The sequence below is a fragment of the Halictus rubicundus genome, chromosome 2 (assembly GCF_050948215.1).
Source record: "Halictus rubicundus isolate RS-2024b chromosome 2, iyHalRubi1_principal, whole genome shotgun sequence".
Classification (NCBI taxonomy): Eukaryota; Metazoa; Arthropoda; class Insecta; order Hymenoptera; family Halictidae; genus Halictus; species Halictus rubicundus.
In genome coordinates this window covers 5249613-5264476 of record NC_135150.1, presented here as the reverse complement: position 1 = coordinate 5264476, position 14864 = coordinate 5249613, and the positions used below count along the sequence as shown (strand labels likewise).

The 14864-nt window shown below is 42.0% G+C and overlaps 1 protein-coding gene across 2 annotated transcripts in view; it reads right to left on the bottom strand.

The window, feature by feature from the left end:
* Positions 1-228: 228 nt before the first annotated feature.
* LOC143363973 (uncharacterized) overlaps positions 229-14864 on the bottom strand; it is a 764268-nt gene continuing 749632 nt past the window's right edge. For both annotated transcript variants that reach the window (XM_076804507.1, XM_076804506.1), the window contains 3 exons: positions 9452-9632; positions 8062-8201; positions 229-6426 (listed from right to left, as the gene is read on the bottom strand). In XM_076804507.1, coding sequence (XP_076660622.1) covers positions 6158-6426; positions 8062-8201; positions 9452-9632 — 590 coding nt within the window. In that variant the 3' untranslated portion in view covers positions 229-6157. The remainder of the gene's footprint in view (positions 6427-8061; positions 8202-9451; positions 9633-14864) is intronic.

The following is a 14864-nucleotide window of genomic DNA, read 5'->3' as shown; positions in this document are numbered from 1 at the left end:
GATTTTTCTGGCGACAAGACTTGCTACACACGTGGAAACAATAAAAGAGTTAGTCATTTTTCCGAACTTGCAGATGCCGGGAATGGTTTTATGGCCTAGTCCCTGACATCTGCAAGCGGACCGTCCTAATGCTAGTACAGTCGCCAACCGTGTGCCGCTACAATTACATAAATGTTAGACTGAAAGCGGGAAGGAATGGAATTTTAAAGAGAAAACATTTGAGTGGAATTACCAACGAATTACATACATGCTTAGGTATTTTTTATTCAGTTTGAAAGTTTCACATATACACGTTAATCATTAACGACATAATAAACAATGACATATAGATATTAGAATCTGGATAGATGCCCGTATCGCGGATCATTGCGCGAAAAGATCTTTTGTAACACATATCATATAATAATTATTATATAATGAATATATATATAACGATATTTATAGACATATAAAGAGGTACTTTATGTGTATCTGTGTATTACATAGTATGTATATTTATAGTTATATATTTTGTATTTTTGTAACATCAATATGTAATTTTAGGCATGTAATTTCTGTGTACGTGTTCATATGTAATGTGCGCCCGTGTACTTCCTAATTAATCTCTTAAAATGCTCAGGTATGATGCACGTATTGGTTTGAACCAATGCTTGTCTTCATTATAGTACGTTTACTCCCCATACGAATGTAGTGTCTACATTACTTAACCTAATGAAAGAGAAAATAACACTCAGGTACGGTACGCGGGTAGTAACCGTAGTATCCGTAAAGTTGATCATAAGCGTGCCTATACTCGTATGACTACTTTGTATGTGTTATTGTTTAACACCGGCGTATACAGTAGCAGTAAAGTTCGAAATTTCAAACGAGTGTCTTCGACGCGTGAACAAGCAAACAGTGTGTGGGAGCACCGAGCTACACGAGGATGAAAACGTTCGTCGCGGTTCGATATTTATTCCACAAGTCCTTCTTCGCTTCTGTTTAACATGTACCGCGTATCTATGTTCTTTTGTTTTTATTTTGTGATCAGACGCATTTTATTACGTCTACGCGTGTACTCGCGTACCGTGTGTATAACTGCGCCGAAGAAACGTTCTCAGAGTAGTACGCGCTATAATTGAAATAAATATATGCATATTTATATATATGTATATATATGTAATATTTACGTTTACAATTTATGTATATATATATATATATTTATTTATTTATCTATAATATGGCTATGCCGTGAACGGCTCGTCGGCTGCGCTTGCAACGACCCGAGCACTGTAAGACACTGTACAAAAATACCGCTTATAATAATTAGTAATAATAACAACGCAGCCGGCGAGACTACAACTACGGCCATCAGAGATATGTCTCGACATGGTTCTTCGGGTGTCTTCGACGCGGAGACGCGTCGGCTAGCGACTACCCCGTTTCATCGTTCTACGATCACCTAAACGATATGTTTCACTAAGCGAGTCCGGAGTATAGTAATCATTTAGAGAGGTTCCTGTGAAACACTTGTTCATATACAAGCGTTATAGACCCATTACTGAAGAAGCGTGAGAAAAAACGGAAAATATAGTGTCATTGGCTCACGTATTTTACGATCTTCAAGTAAACGAGTTCACTTCATAAAAAAATTTATTAATAAGACAACCATTTGATTTCGTACGGTTATTAAATTGATTATCTTCGAAATATTGATTAGCTTGGTGGAGGCTATGTATTCAGAAAGACGTAAAACTATGTATTCCTTCATATCTATTATATGAGACTCATATCTTGGAAAATATGTAGGAAACGATTCAGTTTTTCGAACGGAATATTATGGAGTTCAACAGTGATGTCTCTATAGATTTTATGCTTACAATCCTATTGCTTTCCTTTCGATTCAGTCAGTCTTTAATCTTGGAATTTGAACTCCGGACTCGCTGTGTAAGTGTAACTATTCTAACGTTGCTATTCTTTACTTTTCTATCTACTAATATTTTTTCCAACTGACAATCATTTGTGTTCTGCTGTTCAAGCGAACGGTGTCGGTGAAAATATATCTTGAAAAGATGAACTTTCAATATGCTTCCCGTGGATTCTAAGCACAATGTAGGGCCTGCAAAGAATCACACTTGGCGTATCGTTTACCTTTAAAAAAGTTCTTTTCTGTTCAACTTCTAAAGCACATAAAAAATAAACAGTAAACTAGTATATATCTTGCGAAGAAAAAATGTAGTTTTAAAGAAACTGTTCTAATAAATAAGTCCGTTTATAAAATAACCAAGAAAACTACTACTTGGAAATGATAGAATTGTTCGCTTCGAACAACAGCGCGCAAATAACAGCTTTGTATTTTTCTTATCGATGAAACTTTTTAGAAAAAACACCTAATGCGTATAGATAGATATATAATATATCTTTGACGATCGTAATAATTTGTATATATTATATGCAACGTAGATATATATATATATATTAACAAATAAATTCTCTTAAATCTCATACGTTCACGATATGTATACGATATTTTGAGATTATATCAGCGAAGCCTTACATCGAAATAATTAACCATTATCTTACAAGTAGAAGTTGGGCGTATAAATGATATGTGTATGTTGTGTTATTATATATTGACGCAGACCTCCGACCTCTGACCGAAGGAGAGAATTATTCCTTCATTGTCCTTTTCGCTCGTACGTGACACTTCGATAAAATTTCCGATATTGCGTTTGTGATTAAAGTAAATTTACATGCGTATGAAACGACGTGGCATCACAGACATATTCCTGCGCACTTAACACGTATATGCATGTGTTTAGAGAAAACAGTTCCTTTAACGGTCTCCGAAACTCTCCTTCGCTGCTCATAGAAATCGAGATCGCGTCACGTTATAACCATTAGCAAGTTAACCTACGTAATTTCGATATGCAGATTATTCGTAATATCGTAATATTCTTTAATCCTATCGAAATTTTAAATCGTCTATCCAAGTGTAAAATACTTGTGTAGTTTACTTTCCACGTGAATGTTCTTGCAGTTTTACATCGTTCCGTGAACGTGTCTTCGATAATATTTAGACTACGGATTTTTATGCATCATTTACGTTCTCATGGACAGATTGCGGACAGTAAGAGTTACGTACAGACGCATGGTTGCTCCTCGTTTTAATCGAATGAACATAACGCGAAAGCATCGACAAATTTTGCTACAGTTACTCGTCTATCGTGTTTCGTGTTTCAGAACAGGCTATATAATGATGGGATATGCACAAAGTCCGCAGTCTAATAATATTGTATCGAACGATGGCTACAATCTACGAAAGGTGTTCGACGATGTTTACCAATCGTCTCAACGAACATACACGGGAGGGCAATTAATCATTTCTACGACATGTATTATTCCTCTATAGCGTTTGTGTAACTGTGTCTGTCGACATCGTATCGGAATTCGTCTTTTTTACTTTCCTCGTTTCGCGTAACCTAGAATTTTCCACAGAGATCGAAAAATATTGCGAGTTCTCAACATCGTGCGTTCTTAAATGTACTTCGAACACATTTCGCAGCTTAAAATACATAGAAGCAAAGAGGTGCTCTCGTACGTCACAATCTGTGCCATGATGCTGCGCAAATGGAGTCAAGTGTCGCTCGTACCGTTGCGTTACGTTGGATAGTTGTGTGGAAGTGCCGAATACCATCCACGAACCTCTGGCAGATTCATCCCGAAGTATTGCTGAAAGACGGCGTTATTTTGTGACGCGCCTAATCGGCGTGGTGCGAAGCGCTGCTGATGTCTGTCGCGAAACAGATGCAACGAGCCGTTTCAATGATCGCGTTCGCGCTCTGCCCGAATTGACAAGTGTCGGTTTCCTGTTGAGTATATTACGGTCCATCAGTCGTTGTTATTCCATTTCGACAGGCCAGTCCTTTGTGAATCGAGTTAAGCAACCGAATGATCTCTAGATATCGTCGCTGAAGTCAGCCGGCTTAAGAATTCGTCCGACTATCGATCATTCGATTACCCAATTCGACGACGCTTAAAAACAATTTTTACATTACCGACGGCGAAGCGATAATCGGAACAAAACTTTCGAATATCGAAGATTGTGACGCACGAAGTGCAGTACGAAGAATGTCGAATGACTCGTCCCGAATGTTTCGGAAACGCGTTGATATGTATTATGAGACGAATGACCGTGGATCCACAGAGTGATAGTTAAATACATCGGACACTCGAATTCTCTATCAAGTATACTACGATTCCCGCTTAAACAGATATCCAGAAAACACTTGGCAACAATCTTGATATGTAACGTTCGGTGAAGAAGGTCCGTTCGATTATCAATCGATCGAGGAGCCTTCGTCTCACCCTGTTATTATATCGTACGTCACGATCGAGATTTTTTTTCTTTCCAGATGTGACAAATCAGATACTTTCGTGTATCACCGTACTAATTAATTCAATTGTTTTCGTACTGAGTAGATACGTTTTGTTTTCTCGTAAATCAATTCTAATCGTTGATTGTTAATCCTTCGAAATCGTTCAACACTAACATTTTGTAGAATTAAAATTATGGTACTATGAAATTATTAATGTGGTCAGAAGAAGAAAAAAATAGATAATGGTAATACGTTTGGTACGGTGGCTCCTCGATAGGCGGGATCCCTTTAACCAGTTAACTGTGGAATTTAATTTAAAAAATCCCACACGGCGCGGAATTAAAATCAAGCAATGACGAATATACACGTCGAACGCAGGCCAAATGCGGATATTATAAAAGCCAAAGCCTTTGTAAAGCTAAATGAGAAAGAATTACATTTTTATTCGATAAGAAATTAACAATTCATTAACGTTAACCGCACCGCAATAAAGTTTCGGATTGATGTGTATACACGTCGAACGCGCTTAACTGGTTAATGGAGAACTCGGAGCGCCCCGAGCCAGTGTCGCCAGATGAGGGGAAGGAGCACGAATTGAGGGGAAAAAGTTACTCTCTTTCTCTCTCGCTCTCTCTCTCTCTCTCTCTCTCTCTCTCTCTCTCTCTCTCTCTCTCTCTCTCTGTCAGTACCGGTGTATAGACGGCAGAGACGAAACGGGTCACGTGAATGGGCCGCGGCGAAAGCATGGAGAATAGCGCGGTAGGAGAGGAAGTTAGAGTGGGGACAAAAGTCTTGATCCGGCGACACTGCCCCCAGCTAATACACGCAAGGGACCCCACTCTATCACGTAACCAGGTTCGCCGTCGCGTATCGCGTTTAGCGAGGAGAGCACGCATGTGATTGGCCGCTCGATAACTGTGAATCCCGCGTCGAAAGTCCCCGAGTCTCTCGCTTATCGAGCGGACACTTCCCGTTTTCCTTTCATCGTGTTGCTCGAAATATATAACAACAATTGATTATACTTTCAGTTACCATTACGTTTCGACGTTTATAAAAGCACTGTTGATATGTATTCGACAAACCATCGCCGTTAATATTTTTTTCTTGACATCTATTTAGTATTAAACGTACAAACACATCTTATTCAGCAATCTAAAATTTACTTCCTATTCCTTTCCATATTAGACACACAAGAACTCGTAGGTTTAATCGCACCGATCGTGTTTTCGAATCTTCCAGGAAAAAAGTACAGATAGTCTGGCGTCAAATAAAGTTGAGAGACATTACTTTCGCGAGATATCTATCCAACAATTTTTCATCGACGTTCTAGTCGTAACGAAGACGTTCGACGATCGTGTGTTGACTGGTGCATCGATGTGACAGTCGGTGCGTCGATAGACAATGTGACTTTCCAAACAATACCCAGATAAATTATCTGTCGGTAACATCGGTGCACCAATCTAGAAAACTTTGGTTTGATAATCTCGATCGCATGACCATTCGCACCATGTTTTTGGTTCGTCGATGTACACTCGACCGAATGTGGCGTTTGCTGAAGGGATTCGGCAGATTCGATGATCTCAAATGATCGGAGTAATGCCACGACACGAGAAAACGATACGCGCCGACGGAATCGTGTCGCGTCTCCGCGTTCGCGGCACGATTGCACGGCTGCAGGAGAACAATAACGATAAAACTCACGGCGGAAATAGAGGGACAGGTCGAAAGGGGAAAAAGAAAATGCGCGGTTCTTAAACGAGAGGAAGCGTGGGTTCGGTGGCCGCGTGATCGGCCGTGAATTAGACCACCGCGATGACCACTGCCAACAACTGGATCATTGTGCCGACGTAGAAACGATAGTTGCTGGCCAACGATGATGTCCGTCCGGCGTTTTTACCAACGCAGCCCATTCTCTCCAGAGGTATGTTTTCCAGCGCGTATTCCCGATGTTCGTTCATCATCGTGCACACGGTGCGCTTTGTGAACATCTTCTCGACGGGACTGGTGCGCAACTTACGCAGCCATTCAGCGTACCACCGTAGCTCGCAATCGCAGATCAAAGGGTTGTCTGAGGCAGAAAACAGAAACGAAATGTGAATGTATTGGTATTTGATACACTCCGGGACAAAAAGGTAGCACATCTTGCATTTTTGAAAGTTTTGCAGTAAAAACTGGTCAAAATACATACCCTTACGGACAAAAGTTAAGAAATATGAAGGCCGTTTGAAAATTATTGTATACAGGGCGAGTCGCCTAACGTTTGTACCTAAAATACCTTTTTTTGTTTTTGAAGATACGTTAAATGTCTTCAGGACAAAGTTGAATGGAACCTATGACTCTGATGCCAGTCTTATTGGGGGCACTTTGCTATAATTTCCGCAGCTTCTAATGTGTTTCTTTCTTTCATATTCAATAGCATTTTGTTAACTGTTACAAAGTTTCGGATGTGAAAGAGGACGGCGAACGGAAAAGAAAGAGAGCAAAGAGTCGAACGGTCGAACTTCAGTTCCTCTTTCTTTTTCAATTGTTATCCTTCTCTACGTTCGACACACTACAAAGAATGAAGTCCCTCTTCTAGAACGGGGAGAATACTGTATAAAGAAGAAAGAATAGTAGGTGTTCAAAATTTTTCGGTTATTATGTAAAAATATTTTACTGTTTTATAATTAGCACTATGCCGTCCGCACGTCTAATCTAGATTTTTTCGTGTCGCGCCGGTGGAACTGACTTATATTTTTCGCATGGCACCAAGGTGGAGCCACCGGCACTTACCCGATATTTTTCGCATGGCACCAACGTGGAGCCACCGGACGTCATAGTGTTAATATTGAAATAAGCGTTGAAAAGGCGAGAGAAAGAAAAGTAGGGGCTGATAATGTTCTTAAAAAGAGAGAGAGAGAGAGAGCAATCCCTTAAATAAGGGATTGCTTATGTAAGCACATTTGTTAACGTTTGAGCAACCAAGAAAAATTTTTGCTTCCGGAAGCAGTTGTCATTTTATCTCCTGTATTATTTGTGTAATATACATGTACACTTCTACTACATTTTAATGTAGCATTTTTTAAATACAAAATCATGTACAAAGGTTTTCGTAGGAAAACCTATCCAGGACACATGATCTCAATATTTTAATTACCGGAATTTTACTAATAACCTTCCTAATAACTGTGCTATAGTTAATAGAAGTTCAATGATTTCTGACTAAATGTTAATTCCAATAAAAGGTAGTGGAGGTCATTACTAGATTTCTTTTGCTGGATTTCGCAAGTTGGGGTTTGGATTTCAAGATATCAGGACTGCATATTTATCCAACACTAAGTTAAAAGTTATTTATCTGTTCTATTAAACGGATAATGGTTTTTATGCGATTAAACGAAGAATTATAAAATAACGAATATATTGAGTTTTAACACATTTCCTAATAGATATCTTTCTTTTATTAACCCTTTGCACTCGGATGTTCCCTCTAAGAAATTCATTCGCGAACCATTAAGTCGCTCCTAATAACATAATTTCTTATGAATTCAGAAAGAATTTATAAGATTTTTCTTATAATTTCTTAAGAATTTTATTCCGGTGTTCTGTAAGCAAAATATTCATTTTACAATTTTACGTTGGGATTGCTATCATCAACAAGTGAACGATGTATGTACTGATATATCAAAGCAACTACAGAGATTGCAAAAGTAAGTTTGATATTTACCTGTGATATCGATAACTCGAAGGGTATCAACGATGCTCTCGGTTACTTCTTCCGATATTTGTGTTAACTTGTTGTTCTGGAGATTCAAATATTCCAAGGAATTCAGGGTTTCAAGAACCACTGGCGGCAGCGTCTTGATCCTGAAGTAGTCATAGAGAGAACAGGGATGGCGATTAAAAACATTTTGCAGATATGAGCGACATACACTTACGGATAAGAGTTAAGAAACATGAAGATCGTTTGATAATTACTGTATATTAAGTCTCTTCTGATGTACAGTGAGTCTCATAATTGATGGCACGTATTTTAAATCAGAATAACTTTTTTTGTAAATGGAGCAAATAATTTTAGTTTTTCGGTAAAGCTAGACGAATTAGTTTACTAAATGATATGCAGTGAAAATTTTGGAAAAATTGTGTTTAGTCTGAATTATGAGAAAATATTAAAAGTTGTTTTCTACAAATTTTTTATTTGGGCTGGTAACGAGAATTTAAAAAATGTATCCTGGTAGGTTCGTATAAGTTATATACATGCTGAAAATTTCATCGAAATTGATTAATTGATTTATGAGGTACAAATGATTAAAAATTGTGAAAATTACAGTTTTTTTTTTATTTTCAGCCTAATCTAGCCGTTTTATTCTATTATTTGCTTATTTTCACAATTTCAAAGTCTGTGTTAATTACAAGACATGAAAACTACATAAACATTTGTTTTGTCTTTTAATAATGTTTTTAATTGAAAAGAATACAAAGTACAGTTAAATTCTTTAAATGTCTTTACTGTGTATCGGGATATTTTAAAAGATGATATTCTAACATTTTCCAATGAGAAAATGTCAATAAGGTGGTCATTGTAACACGATAATGACCCTAAACATTTTTCTAAATTAATTAAAACATTTCTCATGAAAAAAATTAATGTACCCAAATGGCCAAGTTGGCCTCCAGACTTGAATCTAACAGAACGCCTACAGGATCACGTTGGACGATAATTGGGAAGTTATTCTTTCAAATAAAACCATAAAAATATGGAGTCCCACAGATGGCATACAGACATAAAATCCAATGGTTATCCAACATTATACTAGATTACTATAACAATTAAAGATATTTACATCGAGCTGTGTTTGTGAAAAATGATTATAAAGACCAAAGAAAGTATGTTTCTATTCTCGATTCTATATTAAATCTTGAGCTTATACGAACATAATCGAAAAAATCTTATTTTGTATGTTTATGTATAGAATATTGTGTCTTTACGTTCTTTTTTACTTGAACCAATCTACATATATTCAAAAAGGAGAAATATACAGTTATCTGTAAACGATCGATATGTTTCTTAATTTTTGCCCGTAAGCGTATACGCCTAAGGAAGGTTAAAAAATTACAGGTTCTTCTGAAGATTCAAGTATATAATAGAATCTCCATATCCGGTGAAGGCATCTTCCGAAAGAGAGGTGATATTATTAGCCCTTAAATCGAGATGGCGAAGCCGGTGTAGACGGCGCAATGCATCACTCGGCACCGCATGTAAATTATTATCTCCTAACCGCAAATATTGTAGATTTTCTGCAACAGAACAGATATCAAACATATAGGATTTCCCAGATTTTTCTTCATGTTAAAATTTATACAGTAATTTCATTGTAAGTTCGCAAATGTCTCGCTAAAGAGGTCCTCTTTTTTTTTGAATAATTAATTTATTTGACAGTTGTTCGAATTACAACCCACGTATTCAAATGAAGTACTGTTATCATTCGACCAGCTATTTGTATTTTGAGCTGGTTCAATGAACCTGTGTTAAGTTTGTATAATTGTCACTTACTGAGCTACCTCTGTTCGTTCATTAGAAATTGATGTTTATTCATTGTTCATTTGACCCATATATTGTTTAGTCTTATGCCAGATATTTCATATAAGCTATAACTATTAAATGTTATTAGAATTGTGTTCTAGCATGAAAGATCTTAACAATAACACAGCCATCTTATAGAAATTAGTACTAAAAAAATATGAACTACAGAAATACCTAAAATATGACCTAGAGAAAAAATCTTCACCGTCACAATAATTGCTCCATTAAACCAAACATTTTCTTCCTGAAACGATTACTCGTATTACTGAAAACGAAGATCCGACGAAGTCTGGTTGCATCTCCAAAGCGTAGGTGTTATCAGCGAATATTGGCGATGTTGACTAAAAATCCTATAAGTAGACTATCTCATTCAGCTATCGCTCGTGCGAACAAAGAATTTTGTTCCGCGGGCACAAGCAACTTGGCGGGCAACGAACCACGCCTCCTAAGGCAACATTGCATGTGTTCCTCACACGCATTACCGCTATTGGTTGAAGGCAATGACAGGGATCGACAGCAAATTATCCCGAGAATGAGTAAGATATAATGATCATTGGCCAAACGTCATTATAACGGCAATGCGTGTGAGAGACAAGACTCAAGCTGTCCATACGAATGACAATATCTTTCCCGCTAACGTCACATTGCCCGCTGTATTGCTCTCAGCTATGACCAGTGTCGTCAGTTCAAGACTTGTGTTCCCACTCTAACTTCCCCTTCTACGGCGTTATTCCTCACGCTTCCGCCGCGGCCCGGTCACGTGACGCGTTCCGTCTCTGTCGTGCATACTCCGTTACTGGCAGAGAAAGGGTAACTTTTTCCCCTCAATTCATGCTCCCTCCCCTCATCTGGCGACACTGGCTACAATCGCGGGCAGGCCTGTTCAACTTCTTCTTGCTCGCGGGCCACACGGTCCCCACCATCAATCTATTCGTTCCCCTACAGGCTCCTTGTGGAATAATGTTATGTTGTAATAACGATAGGAACAGGTCCGTGATAGAAACAAATGCCATGCGCTTCTGGCCTTACACCATATATACTTATAGATACGACACAGATCATTTTCGTTGAAAAAAGATAAAGGAGCACGTGACGTCACAGGTTCCAAAGATGTATAAGCTATGCTCATTAACCCACCGACCATAAACAGCGCCAACGCTTGGTTTGGAGGAGGGTCAGCGGGCGCGGGGCACAGTGGTGCCGAGGCGGCAAAAAATCCATTTTATAAATTTTCGATTTTTATTAAAAAAAAATATTTTTTTATAGCCTAATAGTGCGTGCATGATGTGCCAAAGTCAGATTTCTTGAAAAAAAATTTTTTACCGAGATATATGCATGGTAAATAACCATTTCTTCGCTCCTGGGAATTCATTAGTTTTCAGTGCGATAGTTATGTAATTACTCCTCCTATAATTGGACTTCCGTTTCCGGTTGAGTAGGAGTGTGAAGTGACTGATAGCTTGTGTGAAAGAGAGTGTGTGAGAGAGTGGAGTAAAGTGAGGTGGAGGACAAAGGTGCCAGAAAAGGGAAAGAAGGGAGCAAGGGATAGTAGGGTGAGGTAGGGTGAAGGGCGAGGGAGCGAGAGGGGAAGCAGGATGGCAGGGAGAAAGGGGAGGAAGAGAAGAGGTTAGGTTCCGCGGACAGGAGTCAGGAGCGCGCGCGCGAAGAGAGCAGGAGCGAAGGTGGCGAGCTCTGGTGGGAGACAGAGGGGACGAGGAAAGGTGTACGAGAAGGCGGGAAGGTTTGAAAGGTATAAGGGGAGAAGAATGGCGGACGAAAGACGGAAAGGGTGGGGGAGCGGGGAATCAGGCCTGGGGGTGGGTAGGGCGGAGAGCAGGGATGGAAAAGGCAGAGTAGGGACGCTGTCGAGGGAAACTTGGAGAGGTGGTTTAGTACGGAGAGCGTGGATAGTGTGGGGAGGAAACGGAGTATAGGGGATGTGGAGGGAGGGGGGGAGGCTGAGCAGGAGACGTTTAAGAGGAGTGACCTGACGAAGAGATCCCCGCCAAAGGGTGAGGGGGGGGGCACAGGGGAAGGCGGAGAGATGGTACGGGTCCTTAAGGGGCTAATAGAGGAGGTGAGGGAACTGAGGGATGCAGTGTGGAGAGACAGGGAGGCAGGGAGGAAGCTGATCGAAGACTGGGGGAGGGAGAGGGAGAGGTGGAGGGAAGAGAAGAGGGAGGAGACGGCAAGCAGGGAAAAGACATGGAAGTGGTTGGAATGCATTCAGGGAAGGATGACAAAGGTAGAGGGGTGGATGGAGGAGATGGCGCGAGGAGAGGGGGGAAGAGGGACAGAGAGGAAGCAGACAAGAGGATGGAAAGGTTGGAGGGAAGAGTGGAGAAGGTAGAGGGCCGGTTGGAGAAGGAGGGAAGGGAGACGCAGGAGAGTCAAGAGGGGAGGGGTGGAGGAGACAGGCGGGGGACGGGAAAGGGAGGAGAGTAGGAGGAGAATAAGGACGATTGAATTGAGGATGGACAAGAGGGAAAGAGAGGGGAAGAGGAACAATGTGATTGTCAGGAGGTTGAAAGTGGAGGGAGTGGACATAAAAGAGGAAATCAGCAGGCTTTGGGAGAAGATGGAGCTGAAGGCCGAGGGGATCATGGAGGTAGGAAAGATAGGGAGGATAGGAAAGGACGGTAGGGGAATGGTGCTGGTGAGATTGGAGGGCAGAGAACACAAAAGAGAGGTTATGGAGGGAAAAAAGAAACTTAGGGGGTCAGTGGAAAGAATAGACGACGATATGACGGAAGAGGAGAGAAGAGCGAGGTGGAAAATCGAGAGGGAAGCGGAGGCAGCAAGGAGGGAGGGAAAGAATATACAAATAGGGTACATGAAGATGTGGGTGAACGGAAAATTGAGAAGATGGGACGAGTTAGAGGAATGTTGGCTGGAGGAACAAGGAGGAGAATAGGGAAGGAGACGGAGGGGAGGGAGAAGGGAGGAGAGGGGGAAGGGGGAGAGGAGGAGCGAAGGTGTAAAGGCAGGATTCTGGAATGTGGCGGGGCTGCTGAAAAAGGACGTGGAATTCTGGAAGGGTCTGGAAAGATGGGATGTGGTAACATTGATGGAGACGTGGGTGGAAGAGAAGGGGTGGGGAAGGTTAAGGGAAAAGATGCCGAGGGAATTCTACTGGGAGATGCAGTGGGCGAGGAGGGAGGAGAGGAAGGGGAGGGCGATAGGGGGCATGGCGATGGGGGTGAGGAAAGGGCTGGAGAGAGAAAGCGGAGGAGGAGAAGGGAAGGAGGGGATGATGTCAGCAAGAATAAAGATGGGGGGGAGCTGGTGGAGGGTGATACGGGTGTACGTGAATAGGGATCTAGATGAGAAATTGGAAGGGTTAGGGGAGTGGATAGAGGGGAGAGAGAAAGGAACAAGGGTGGTGATAGGGGGGGATTTTAACGCGAGAACGGGGAGAGAAGGAGGGGAAGTGCGGGAGGAGGGGGAGGGGGTAGGAAGAGAAAGCAGGAGATCCAAAGATGGGAAGGTGAATAGGGAAGGGAGGAGGTTATGCGAATACCTGGGAGAGAGGGGGTGGGGGATTCTAAATGGGAATACAAAGGGGGATGAGGAGGGGAATGGACATTCACGGGGGGGAGAGGGAACTCGGTGGTTGACTACATTATTGGGAATGAGGAGACAAGAGAGGGGGTGGAGTGGCTGGAGGTAGGGGATAACGTAGATTCGGATCACGCACCAGTGACAGTAGGGATCAGGGGAGAGGAGGGGGGGGGGGAGAAGAAGGAAGGAGGGGGTTGGGAAGGGGGTGAGAGCAGGAAACTGGTCGGAGGAAGGGATAAGGGCCTTTAGAGAAGGATTTGGGGGGAGAAAAGAAGAGAAAGTGGGGGGGGGGGGTGGAAGAAGACTGGAAAGGGTTAAAAGAGAAGGTTAAGGAAGTGTTAGAGGGGGTAAGACACACAGAAAAAGGGAGGAGGAGGGGGTGGTGGGATGAGAAATGTAGAGACGAGAAAAAGAAGGTGAGGGAGGAGCTGAGGAGATGGAGGAAGAAGGGAGGGGGGGAGAAATACAGGGAACTTAGAAAGGGATACAGGCTATTGTGCGAGGAGAAGAAGAAGGAAGAGAGAGCGAAGTGGGAGAGGGACTTAGAGGGGGTGAAGACGGAGAAACAGGTATGGCAGGTGGTGAGTAGGGAGAGAAAAAGGAGAACGTGGATAGACGAAGGAATAAAGATGGGGGAATGGGAGGAGTATTTCAGGGGGCTTCTGGGTGGGGTGGAATGGAGGGTAAGGGGGATAGGAGAGACAAGTAGAAGGAGAGATAGAGAAACGGATTTAGATTATTGGGAGGTAGAGAGGGTGGTAAAGGGGCTAAAGGAGAAGAAACCGGCGTGGGGGGACGGGTTAGGGAATGAGGTGTGGAAATTCGGAGGGAGCGAGGTGGGAAAGTGGCTGTGGAGGGTGTGCAGTAGAGTATGGAGGGGTGAGGGCTGGGTGGAAGAGTGGTCGGAAGGGATAGTGATTCCTATAGCGAAGAAAAGGGGCAGCAGAAAGGTGGAAGAGCACAGGGGGGTTACGCTGTTGCAAACTGCGTATAAGGTATATGAGGCAATTCTGGCGGAAAGACTGAGGGAGGAGGTGAAGGGGAAGGGGCTGTTGCCGGCGAGCCAGACGGGGTTTAGAAAGGGGGTGGGGTGCATGGACAACATATATGTGCTGAATTATTTGGTGAACAGGCAGGTGAAAAGGAAGAAAAGAAGGATGGTGATATTCTTCGTAGATTTGAAGGCGGCTTTCGACTCGGTGGATAGGGAAATTCTGATGAATGCACTATGGAAAAGGGGAATACGGGAAGGGCTGGTGGAGAGGTGCGAGGAGGTGTTGAAGGAGACGAAGTGTAAGGTTAGGGTGGGAGGGGAGGAGGGGGAAAATTTCTGGACGGCAAAGGGGGTGAGGCAGGGGTGCCCGCTAAGCCCGATGTTGTTTACG